General features: G+C 39.0%; 2 protein-coding genes across 5 annotated transcripts; both read left to right on the top strand.

Annotated features, from left to right (window-relative positions):
- The first annotated feature begins 81 nt into the window (after positions 1–81).
- On the top strand, positions 82–5565 carry LOC113334996. 3 transcript variants are annotated; one of them, XM_026581221.1, is made up of 10 exons: positions 82–437; positions 564–666; positions 961–1030; positions 1131–1295; positions 1419–2828; positions 3070–3390; positions 3725–3793; positions 3921–4064; positions 4193–4499; positions 5071–5565. In XM_026581221.1, exons 1-10 carry the CDS (start codon positions 248–250, stop codon positions 5394–5396), a joined length of 3105 nt encoding a protein of 1034 aa, XP_026437006.1. In that variant the 5' UTR covers positions 82–247; the 3' UTR covers positions 5397–5565. The 3 variants fall into 3 exon arrangements, with proteins under 3 accessions (XP_026437006.1, XP_026437005.1, XP_026437004.1); XM_026581220.1 differs by having other exon boundaries at positions 1419–2843; positions 3070–3375; XM_026581219.1 differs by having other exon boundaries at positions 1419–2843.
- Positions 5566–7806: 2241 nt separating this feature from the next.
- LOC113334372 (F-box/LRR-repeat protein At4g14103-like) lies at positions 7807–11439 on the top strand. Of its 2 annotated transcripts, XM_026580644.1 has the most exons (4): positions 7807–9440; positions 9622–9785; positions 9883–10234; positions 11005–11439. In XM_026580644.1, the coding sequence occupies exons 1-2, from the start codon at positions 8187–8189 to the stop codon at positions 9772–9774; spliced, it is 1407 nt and encodes a 468-aa protein (XP_026436429.1). In that variant the 5' UTR covers positions 7807–8186; the 3' UTR covers positions 9775–9785; positions 9883–10234; positions 11005–11439. The 2 variants fall into 2 exon arrangements, with proteins under 2 accessions (XP_026436429.1, XP_026436428.1); XM_026580643.1 differs by having other exon boundaries at positions 9622–10234.
- Positions 11440–11846: the final 407 nt, after the last annotated feature.

Below are 11846 nucleotides of genomic sequence, written 5' to 3'. Positions count from 1 at the left end.
CCCCCCCCCCCCCCCTAGCAGTCTGATTTATTTATATGTATGGGTGTGGAACTGTGAATTTATAAGCTGGACAGTCGCCGTACCAAATTAATGGAAGTTATTGCTTCTTCTATCTTCTTCCCTGAAAAAAAAATGATCTTTTTCAGAGAAGAACCTTTTCTGAAGTAATGCAAAAACCTTGTTTAAGTTTCTCTAATTCTGCTAATCAAAAGGGTTTGATTTATTAGAATCAAAGTTTGAGAAAAAAATGGGTAAGAAATTATTAAGCGCTGTTAAGTACAGGGCATCATTACATTTGGTTCAAGGAGATAATAGAAGTTCCAAGGATGGTCAAAATGGTGGTGATTGCAGTAAGAAATTAAATGCTAAGAAGTATAGAGCTTCTCTTTTCAAGGCTCTGGTGGAAGGTAGCAGCAGTAAGAAGGATAAAAAACCAGGTATTCTGTATTCTGATTTGATGGTTTCTTATTTAACCTAGTTTCGCTTCTGTTACAATAATCTGATGACAATGGAAGACTTAATTTTTGAGCAATGTAATCACATTTTTCTATTGATTTTGTTAGATAAAAACCTGAAAAGACTAAATGATTTGCAACAAGGGGGTAATGAGGGCATGGAATTGAAAGGAGAACTAACCCCATCCTCCAATGTTGTTAAAAGACAAAGGTATAGCTCTCGTCCCTAATGATTGTTTTGTGCACTGCCGTTGGTAGATTGTTAGGGTTTCGGGTTTCGTATATTTAATGTGCACAAGAAATTGGAATGCCTGCTTTATAAGAAACTTCAAAGGTGTTCCTACTTGAAGATTGTGTGTATCTATAGTGTGCTAATGGCAATATTAGTGTTTGCACTGTTAGTTGGTGACTACATGAGTAATCAATAACACCTTAGAAAGTTCATTTTGAAGTTGGTTAATGCATTTTAGATTTGTTGATTTTTTCAATTTTTTTTCTCTTTCAGAAAGGTTGTACATGATCAGTCTGGACTACCTGCTAATTCAAAATTTTCAAGTTCTCGAGAACTGGAGAAGGTATCCATTTCTTCAATTGAATTTTCTAGCCGTTTCATATGCACAAATCAAATTTCCTTCACAATGTGCTTACAGTTTCTTTTTTGTTGATCTTTTTTAGGAGATTTGTGGGCTAGCACCCATTATCAGGTGTCCTCAGAATGGCAAGACGTCTGAAAGTTGCATCCAAATGGATAGGACTGAGCAAGATATTCATCTTGGAGAAGGTTATCAGCCTGTTGTACCTGATAAAACAGACAACCCGGTTCCTCCAGAAGTAGAAGAGGTTAGTACTATTGTTCGTTTGCGCATTGTAGCCGTTTCATGTCTAATTTGAACTGATTTTTGTACTACGCTGTGGGGGCTCTACATTATGGATTTGATTTGCTTCTTGTTTACTTTGCATTAGGATGGAGGGTGCCTTAGAGCATCATGCTGCATGGATCTACAACCCGCAAGGATAGACAATGAAACACCTCAAGTGTATGGAAGGGATCAATCAGTAATGTTGCCCGGTCAGCAAGAGCTCCATCGGGAGATCAAGGGAATTCCTCATAGTCAACACTCTTCCGACAAAGACGTCTTCACCAAACAGCAGACGACTGATGCGGTTAATAAAACATCAAACAATGAATTTATCTTTACCAAACAACAGACAAGTGATTCTCAAAAAGCTAGTGGATCACCAGATAATGAAGTTGTCTCTACCAAACAACATGTGAGGGATTATGAAGAAGCCACTATATCACTAAGTACTGACATCTCTAAGAGCATTAGTCTGGTTGAAACGATCTACTCCAAGAGAAAGGAGAAGCTCTTGGCTAATCAGTTAAAGAAAAGTATACAATTCAAAGATGAAAGAGACAGAATTGAGAAGGAATCGATAGCAAAGTTACGAAAAGAGCACTTACGTGAATCAGCTTGTGTTCGTAAAATGCATCTCAACAGTGAAGTTAGACTTGTTGAACTGAGGATTGTGGATCAGGAGTTTATTAGGAAGGTACAAATCATCAGAAATCATTTGGATACAGAGCAAGAGAAGCTCGATTCCATGCACAAGGCAGCTAGGAAAGAAGAGAAAGAGCTGAAGTGTCATTGGTTACAAGAAGCAAAATCTGGGAAACCTGTGGATGCATTTTTTGTTCTCCCGCAGTTATCAAACTCATGTCTCAACCTGGATATTTTGAAGCATTGCGAGCAAGGTCATTCACAAGAACTGATTTCTGATGGAACTGTCTCATTTGGTCTGTGTGAGTCCGAAGTTGTTAGAGGTCATTCACCGGTAGCAGAGGGCACCAATCCTACTGAACCACCAGATAATTCGTTCAACTCATCCTTTCACATCACTGGTCCCCTCCCATATAACCAATCTAATGATGACATCTCTGTTATTCCACCTGATGTACAACTTCAACAGCACCCACCCACTATTTCACCCTCTGAGCCTCTAGGCCCTCTACTGTCTATGCTGTCAAATTATGAGAGAACAGTTTTTACACAAGCTGACCAATTGCAAGTGTCTACAACAGCCAATTCATCCTTTGAGCCCCTCTTGTTGAACAGTTCCAGTAGTGATGCTTCCGTTTTTCCACATGCTCTGCAATTAGAGCTGCCTACAGCCATGGATTCAGTCTCCAAGCTTGTTCAGTCAAATGAATCTGAAGAAAACATTCCACTTGATGTGCAACTACAACGGCCTCTGCCGACAGATCCACCATCCGAACCTGGAAGTGGTACACCTGTATCAGAAAACTCTATGCTGTGTCAATGGGCTAAAGTAGGCAAGCACGTTCAATTTCTGAAATTCGACAAAGAATTGGCAAGTATTTCTAAGGTGCTTTGATCTGTACCTGTGAAATTCCATTGTGAATTGGTTAGTGTATACAGTATTTTACCGCAATGGTATTATTCTAGCGGGTTAAACTCCTGAAATCAGTTACTTATTGATTAGGGCCATTCAGAGTTTAAAATGCAAAGTCTAGACTTAACATCTGTAACGCAGTAACATAACTACTAATGTTAACTCTTTGCTGAACTACATGTTTTTTTTCTTCTACTAGGACACACATGAACCACCAGAAACAGAAAATGATCTGGAAAGAAGGGAAATAATGTCGGGCGAATCACTGGCCCAGAGGAGAGGGCGTGATAGAGAAGCGCAACATCAGACAAAGATGGAAACAAAAGATTGTCGTAGCATACAGGTGCAACGACATAATGAGGGGGAACTACAAGGGCGGCGTGACATAGAACCTCAACAACCGCATCATTGTTGCAATACATTTGCACCACAACCACCAAATTATCGGGAAAGAGAAGAGCAACAACAGTTCAGAGAGGGTAAAAGAAAGACTATTGATGGAGAGGTGGGTAGATACACGGTAACATGTGGATATTATTGTCAATTTGGGTCCTACAATTTTAGCATTTGCTAAGTTAATTGCCGAAACTCTAGAATCCTCGACCAAAACGGATTATCCTGGGCGGTTTACTAATTAGAGAGGTGGCAGAAGGTTCATATGCACATGATGATACAGAGTCCGGCTTTCGGGTGAATATGGTGGGAAAACATTTTTATGAAAAACCATGACAATCAATGTTAACGTCTATATTCTCCATACCATGTTTGTAGCTGCAACTAACCATGATCTAATAGTGGGTTGTCTTTCGGTCTTACTATAGAAAGCACTCATATTTATTTATTGATGTGTGCAGCTTTCAAACGATGAAGGGAATCTGCAGACGAATACAGGACTACCTGATGAAGCTAGACCAATTATTAATGTATTTTCTAATTTTAACAGTTTCTGCTAATTCACTTTTTTCGTGTACAAACATACAAACTGTGCAACCGTACATATTATGTGTGTGTAACCAAATGCTGAACTTACTTAAATTTATATCCTATCAGCGACGGGCAATTGCTCACAGGAAGCATAGCGAGAGAGAAGCAGAACAAGCACGCCAGTGTGTTGAGATGGGAGCTCAACAAACAAAAATAATTCAAGAAAGAACCACACCAATGCCGCCGAGGAATATAGGACTAAGGCCTAATGTATTTTCTACTTTAAATAGTTTCAGCTGATATACATTTTTTTGGTAGAAACATACAAACCGTACAATCGTATTATGTATGAATATCTCTATAATTTGCTTAACTTACTTAAACTTATATGCTATCAGCGACGGGCAGTTGCTCAAAGGAAGCGTCGCGAGAGAGAAGCAGAACAAGCACGCCAGTGTGCTGAGATGGAAGTTGCTCAAAGGAAGCGTCTCGAGAGAGAAGCAGAACAAGCACGCCAACTCGCTGAGATGGGAGCACAACAAGCAAAAAAAATTCAAGAAAGAACCACAAGAATGTCGAGAAGATCACTGGCCCAGAGGCGGAGGCGTGAGAGAGAAGCACATGGAAGGGAGATGGGAGCTCAGAAGAAGAAGGCAGTCAACACAAGTTTTAACAGGGTTACTGGGTCACTCGGATCACATCAAGGTATATAGTTCGTCTGCCACCCCTGCTCTCAATTTTAAAGTCTTATTGTTAAATCTGTTTGCTTCTATGCAGTAGAAATTGACGGTTGTGCAGTGCAATGATTAATAGTAATAATGATAGCAAAATAGGTCATGATTTGCTTGGGAATTTTTTTAGGAACTATTTTATTTTCATAAACAATGATTCAGTGTAAAAGGAGAAATGTGGTGTTAACTAGCTGGTCTCTGCTAATTGTGAAGTCCGTAAGCTTATATAGATGTCTCTATACAAAGAATTGACTGTTGAGTACTTCGAATTTCTGAATTCAGATACACAATGTGACATATCATTATGGTCACAATGCACATAGCCTGGTTGGTATACTTGCATAAAAAGAATCTTTCTGTTACTCAATGCAGAGGTGCATCTGAATTCTGACCTCATGCCCCTTTGCTGTACGGAGCACCAGAGAAAGGAAACAAAGTTGTGTTATCTTGCAATTTGAGCAGAGAAAGTTGAGATGTGCTTGTCTAGATCACATCAAGATGTATTTTTATGCAGGGAGAATCTGATCTTTGCTTCATTTTCACAGGAGGACATTTAGGAACCATACAGAATCAGTCGTCTTGTCATCAAAATCCTGCTCCTGCAGCTGCAACCACAATTTCAACTTCTACAGCTACCCAATCACCAGAGAAGGTTGTCCAGCATTCACCAGCGATATTTTCGAGCAACAGACCTTTCTCCTGCTCTCGGGGGCCTACGGTAAACTATCAAGTAGGAAGCCTCGACTCATCTGACCTCTTAGGAGGTCGAACAAGAAGTGATTCGCATGGTCCTGCTACAGCACCACTTCTTACCTGTCTCACTGCTAACATATATGATATACCACATTCTGTTTACCCACGGAGGAAGTAAAAGATGGCCTTGTTTGCAGCAGCAAAAATGCGTCTCTTGTCAACTTTCCTGTCTTCATTTCAGATAGTACTCTGGGGTCGTCTGATAACTAAAGGGTTAAAAAGTTTGTATGCAACTGTTCTTTTAACTAAATGGAGTAGTACAGTGTAGATGTACCTTAATTGCAAAATTTTAGATTAAAGAAATGTAAAAGAAAATGCAGGAAGAAGTCTGCAAGTAGTAGGGAAGATCCTAACTTTTTGACTAGTCTCGGATTGGATTTTCCTAGCTAATTTACCAGAATTTGGACCTAAAAATCAAATCAAGTCCATGGACCTGCTATTAAAAAGGCCCGTAACATTTCACTATTTATTTATTACCACCGGGTAAGACGTGGAGTATGGTAAAAACTATGGAGCCGGTTCTGCATTCAAGTTCACAGGGATTGAGCGGGTACTTCTTCTTCATCTAACTCTTCACTTGATGGCCGCTTTAGACGTTCGCTTTCACGCAGCCTTCCGCGTATCCGGTAATTTCATTTAGTTTTTGCTTCTAATAACGTTTATGGAATCAATCTGGTCTGGGGTTTTGAAATCCCTAATTGTGTTATAAAATGCAAAATTTTCTACTGCTTTTCGAGAGATCCGTTTATTTTTTCTAACGTGTTCATGTGGTGTACGTCCGGTAATAATTCTTATAAGAATGACTCGTCTAAAGAGGTTGACTAAAGTAGTCTTGTGCATTTTCTTCTTCCTTTTCTTTTCCATGGCATGCATGGACACTTGAACTCATATGCACGTACGTGTTTGCTTGTTATGAACATAGGGCAAGCAGAGGTTGTGAAAATCTTAAACTTAGACATGATTAACTGGTTATGACGACACATCTCTTCATTGCAAACTGAATTGAATGCTTTTGATTTGCTCAAACTTTTTAGTGATTTTGGGTTTAATCCTCGCAATTTCAGGCCTAAAGCTGAACCCAGACAGGAGTGCACAACTGAACAACGTCATGATATAGTGAGGCCGTATGCAAAGGATGCCATGAGTGCCTATAACGAAACAACAGTCAGTTTTCTTCTGAATCGTTATTGCTTTTCTTGAAATCAATCGCCATTTCTGTTGGATTCCCTTAATCTTTCTTTTTTGTTCTGTTGCCTTGGCTGAAAAATTCATAGGGTACAACATATGAGCTGGTGGAGCCTGGTTTCCTTACAAGTGCGTATATTGGCCATGCTTTCTTCACCATATCGACTTCACGGCTAAAAAGACTGAGGTCGCTGATGCTCTAGAGGAGATGTTTTTTGCTGAACTGACAACTCGCAATGGGGTTCGTTGTGTCAAGGTTTGCAAATCCATGGGGCCAAAAGAATCAATTTCAGGTTTGTATTTAACATGTAGATGTGGTTTCATTGGTCTCTTTAGTGTTACAGTTAGGTGCATTAATTATTTTGCTTGCTAATTGATTTTTTTGTCAATCGGGCCGGGATCACTATTATGATTTATGACTGAATTCGTCTTGCAGGAGATAAAAACAACGGCTGCTGTTATTGCGTAGCTTACAATGTTCAGCATCCTAGGGGTGGAGGATTCATGGCTGGCGGTGCTGGATTATTCACGGATGAAAGAATATAATTCCTTTGCTTGTTGACAGTGAACTTCTTGTGAACATAAAATGTTATTCCTTTTTAATTTAGATAATTAAATCCCATCCTCCAGATGTTTCGAACTCACGGTGTCCGATGATTCAAACTTTCCTCATGGATTCATGATTTAATTAATTCCCGTACTCCACAAGAATCTCCAGGATCAGTGGTTCAGTTGTTGTTTGATATATCCTCCTCCCGAGTCCTGACAAAGATACAAGCGTCTTATTTGTGAAATGCTTGAAAGATTGACAAGACAAGCCAAGTCAGAACATAGTTTGGTTGTACGTTGAGGAAATGATCATCCATTAAACTTGACCCGAAAAGTGCTTCACTGACGGAAAAAGAGAGCTAGACTATATGTAGAGTGAGAGAATAGTAAATGTTGATGGGATGGGGATTCCATTAGCTATACCCATATAAATGCTTTTAGCAAATTTCTAAAATTTTACTGCAATAAAATCCAACCTGAAGATATGACTAGCTAAAGTTTGAGCACTGCATGACTCTTCGGGAAACTAGTCTGGTTGTGGGTGGCTTGGGAAAAGGTCAATATCATATCTCGAAGAAGAATGGTGGTTTAGGAGTTAAAAATCTAGACTTACTAATAAATCATTACTATGCGAATGGGTATTTTCATTTTTTAGTCTTGTTTACTCATGGTTTTTGTTGGATGGCTCAATTGGCATTGCCTTCTGAAGTTCGAGTAGTTTTTGGACAAACATGTCGTGAACTAGCAAGTTAGGCCACACCTATTTCTTACTCATCTGACTCGGAGGATGGTTTATCTCTCTCTTAAAACTGGTTTTAAGGTACCCTCAAACTGCTCGGATTTTCTCTCTCAGAATCAAACTACTATCTAATAGCTCTTAAAATCTTTTCAGTTGGGAGATGGAAATCGATGAATCTAATAATGAAACTGGAAAAGAGACTCCGATGGATCAACAGGATAACATCGATAATTTGGAAGTAAATGAAGGTAATGAAAGTGAGTTGATATCATCTACACTGATGAAGAAATCTCGGATTACAAAGATTCACCAAAACATTCAGAAGATACGTGGGATGTTAATCTTAAAGTCCACCTGAATTTGTCTACTTCTCTTGAATCAGATGGGGATGGGGTTTCTTTTTCTCAAGCAATTCAGACTCCTTGTTGCAATCAGATGGAACGACTGTCTATTTCTTCTGGGAATACTTCCATTCCTGCTCCAGATCTCCATGCTGCTTCCGAAGAAATGATTGGTGATGATATTGATTTTGGTCCTCATCTTGCTAACATATTTTCTGAAGATCAAGTTGAGATGCTGCAAAGAACACCAATTCGGAGAGACAATGAGGGTGAAGTGTTTGAAGATTTTACTGACTCAAAAGATTACCTACAATCTCTTCCCTGTGCTGACTTAGGTGAAGGATCAAAATCAATGGAGGAGAAAGGTAATATAGATAGAATCAGTGAGTTACCTGATGCTTTAATTCATCACATTTTTTCTTTCCTTAACATAAAATATATTCTACAAACTTGTATTCTGTCGAGAAGATATAGCTATCTTTGGGCTTCTCTACCTACTTTGAGATTATCCGAGCACTCTATGGTTTCTAATTCGGATGATAGTTTCGAAGAGTTGAATAGATATATTGTTTTTGTGGATAGATTACTACTTCTGCGTTATAGTTCATCAGATATCCAAACCTTCGAACTTAAATGGAAAAATGTTGGTAACTTGCTAAGTGAGTTGGATTTTAAGTACGAAGTAACAAGACATGTTGCCACATGGATCATGGCTGCTGTTAAGCATAATATTCAAGAGCTAAATCTTACTATGTGGTTAAGGGAGATGATTAAATTGCCAGACTGTTTGTTCACCTGTAAATCGCTGACAAAGTTAAGAATTTCTGGATTTAGTAGGGATCTGACAGACTTTGTTCTGCCTTGGATTCCAATGTATTTCCCCCGGCTAAGATATCTGGCACTTACGGGAGTCTCACTTGGCGATGAAAACTTAACTAGTAAGCTTTTTTCAAGCTGCCCAGTTTTAGAGTCTTTGGTGTTGGCAGACTGCAGTATAAAGTTCGATTTTTCCTCTCTTAGTCTTAAACACTTTCAACTGGACAATTATTATGACGTTTGTGAGTCAACTGATGACTATGACGTCACTGTTAAGTTATCCGCTCCAAATCTGACATCCCTTATCTGCAAAGATTATATGTCACAAGATTATTCCCTACAGAACCTTTCTTCTCTAGTCACTGCTGATATTGGAATGAAAGTGAGTGACGATTATAGGCTGGAAACACCGAAAGCTATTTCAGAGCTCGCTACAGAGGTTAAAGAGTTGTACGGTGCTCGAATGGCAAAATTTATAAGAGCAGTCAGCAACGTGACAGATCTTACATTGTCCTCACCTGGGTTCCTCGAGGTATGGATCTTTATAAAGTTATAATTATTTGGTTCTGACATATAAAAAGTATTTTGAATAATTTGTTATTTTCTTAATATGCACTGGCATGCTATATTCTACTTTATAAATGTATGGTATGAGGTATTTACGACGCTGTCTAAGGTTTTACCTATTGTCTTGCTACCTGTTATGTGCCAAGGTTGTCTCGGGATCTTTCGACTCGCTAGGTGACCCCTACTTTCAGTTCAATAATTTACGGTTTTTGAAGGTTGAAACATGGGTGTCAAGTAACTGCATGAATGCGATAGCATACTTGGTCAGGATATCTCCTAATATTGATCTATTTGCTTAACAATTGAGCAGGTACAACTCTCATCACTGTGAACAAATTTAGTTTAGTTACAACTTTTCATTTTCTTTATGTAATTGTTGTTTTCATTTTCTTGCGGTGCTTCGAAAGAGTTAAATACAAACAACCCAGCAGGTGATTGGACAGTAGGGTCACAATTTCCTTGCCTGCACTTCCTCAAGTTTGTTCAAATTAAGGGTATCCAAGGATGTCTTAATGAACTCAAGTTTTTACAAGTTTTGTTGAATAAAGCCATTGCCTTGGAGAAAGTAACGCTTTTGTGTTATAAAAAAGACTCAGCTGATAGACCCGCACAACTGATGGAATTCAAAGAGATGCTACTTGCATTTCGTAGTACTTCTTCAAGTGTCTCAATCTCGATGCAATTGTAGCCGGCAATAAAAACTTTTCTTATCAAAATCTCAAGTAGTACTATCTATGGCATCGGCATGCCAAAGAGAAGGTATGCTCTTATATATTTACAAGCAGCTTGCAAATCAGTATCTTGAAACACAAAACTTATCACATCATACTAAGGTTTTTTTTTTTTTTTTTGAATTGTCATACAGTAAGGTTTCAAAAACATATTGATAAAAAGTTCTTTGTGCAGTTGATATATCTGAACAATCTTAATGTTTTTGTGAGATTCTCAACCTCATTGCTATTGTGTATATCCTTGAATATTCTGCCAGTGTATCTCTGCCTCTTAGAGCTTGTGAGAAATTGTATATTGAGATTGGCAGCAGCTCCATGATAGTTACTCCACTGACTTGATAATTAATTCAAATATATCTTGTCACTTGTGCCTTTACTCTTCCAATTTCCTCCGGAGCACGCTTTTGGGACAGTGTTTCATTGGTATTGTACGATGGCCTCTGCTCTCTGGCAGTTATTAATACCAGTACTGAATTGGATAACCTTCATGAGCCTTTCAGCATAAGGGTCGTACCTGCTTAGAAAGGAATTAAAGCCGAATCTTGGCCACAAGACAAGGAAGCCATCATCTAACTCAGAACCATCACTCATCACTATCTCGACGAACTCTTGGTAGCCCAGTCAACCCCCACCGTAGTAGGACTTGCTTTTTTGCTTGCTAACAGTCTGACCTGAAGAAGCCTCCTAATGTTAGAGCATTCCTTGAAGTTTCCACTGTGTATAAGATTAATCATGATGCGACATTTATTAAAGATTCTGGGACTGTGAGATTGGGACTAATAATGAGTGATTGTGCAGATCCGCATCATGGAGCTGGATCATGGTCCACAACAGCACTGAATGCTGAGCAAGCAGAAGCAGATGCTGCACTTTTGGCAGTAAGATGGGCAAGGGAGTGTTAGGAGCATTCATCTGGAAGGGGACTGTCAGTGTGTAGTGAGAGCTATCAATGGAACTAGGAATGCTGTCAAATGGAGCTGGATTGGAGACATTATTGTTTTATTAGGAAGTAGTTTTGATAACTGGGTCTGTTCTTTTGAACCCAGAGATGCTAATAAGCTAGCAAAACATGCAATTTCGAATTTTGTTAGGGTCAATTGGGACCTGGAACCACCCGTTTGGTTAAGAGATATCCTCCAACAGAATATAAACAATGTCTGCTTAATTCACTCATCAGTCTATTTTTCTTATTCAAAGAAAAGAAAAGAAAAATATATTTTCGTGGTTTTCCGAGCCACTGGTCTTTTGTGTCTTCAAATTTTGCTTGAAGGGTGACCGACATAAAGTCATGCACGTTTTACCTCTATTGAGAGCTTGTTTATTCATTTTTTTTTTAGACTCAACATCGTCAATTTCATTGTTTCCTCTTGCCCTACGCTGGACCCTTCAACACTGAACCCTAACTCATTTTCGATGTTGAACGGTAACTCGGAAAATCCATCCTCCAAATCCTTATCATCCACCCCACGACTCTTTTGCGCCGACTGCTATGTTGAATGACAAAAATATATTACGACTCTTCTGCGCCAACTCCCAAGATTTTTCAGCTCTACGAATAGCATCTTTTAGTAGCAGAACCTAAAACTTGAATACCACGGGTGTCAAAACTAACTGAAAATGCATGCATAAAAGCACCTGAT

This window comes from Papaver somniferum, unplaced genomic scaffold (genome assembly GCF_003573695.1).
Source record: "Papaver somniferum cultivar HN1 unplaced genomic scaffold, ASM357369v1 unplaced-scaffold_137, whole genome shotgun sequence".
Classification (NCBI taxonomy): domain Eukaryota; kingdom Viridiplantae; phylum Streptophyta; class Magnoliopsida; order Ranunculales; family Papaveraceae; genus Papaver; species Papaver somniferum.
This window is presented reverse-complemented; position numbering and strand designations above follow the sequence as displayed.

Excerpts from the sequence above, each read along its gene's own strand:
- LOC113334996 (XM_026581219.1), top strand. The coding sequence starts at position 248 with ATGGGTAAGAAATTATTAAGCGCTGTTAAGTACAGGGCATCATTACAT. Across the intron at positions 438-563 it reads TAAGAAGGATAAAAAACCAG|ATAAAAACCTGAAAAGACTA; the intron begins GTATTCTGTATT and ends TGATTTTGTTAG. Across the intron at positions 1,296-1,418 it reads TTCCTCCAGAAGTAGAAGAG|GATGGAGGGTGCCTTAGAGC; the intron begins GTTAGTACTATT and ends ACTTTGCATTAG.
- LOC113334372 (XM_026580644.1), top strand. The coding sequence starts at position 8,187 with ATGGAACGACTGTCTATTTCTTCTGGGAATACTTCCATTCCTGCTCCA. Across the intron at positions 9,441-9,621 it reads CCTCACCTGGGTTCCTCGAG|GTTGTCTCGGGATCTTTCGA; the intron begins GTATGGATCTTT and ends TTATGTGCCAAG.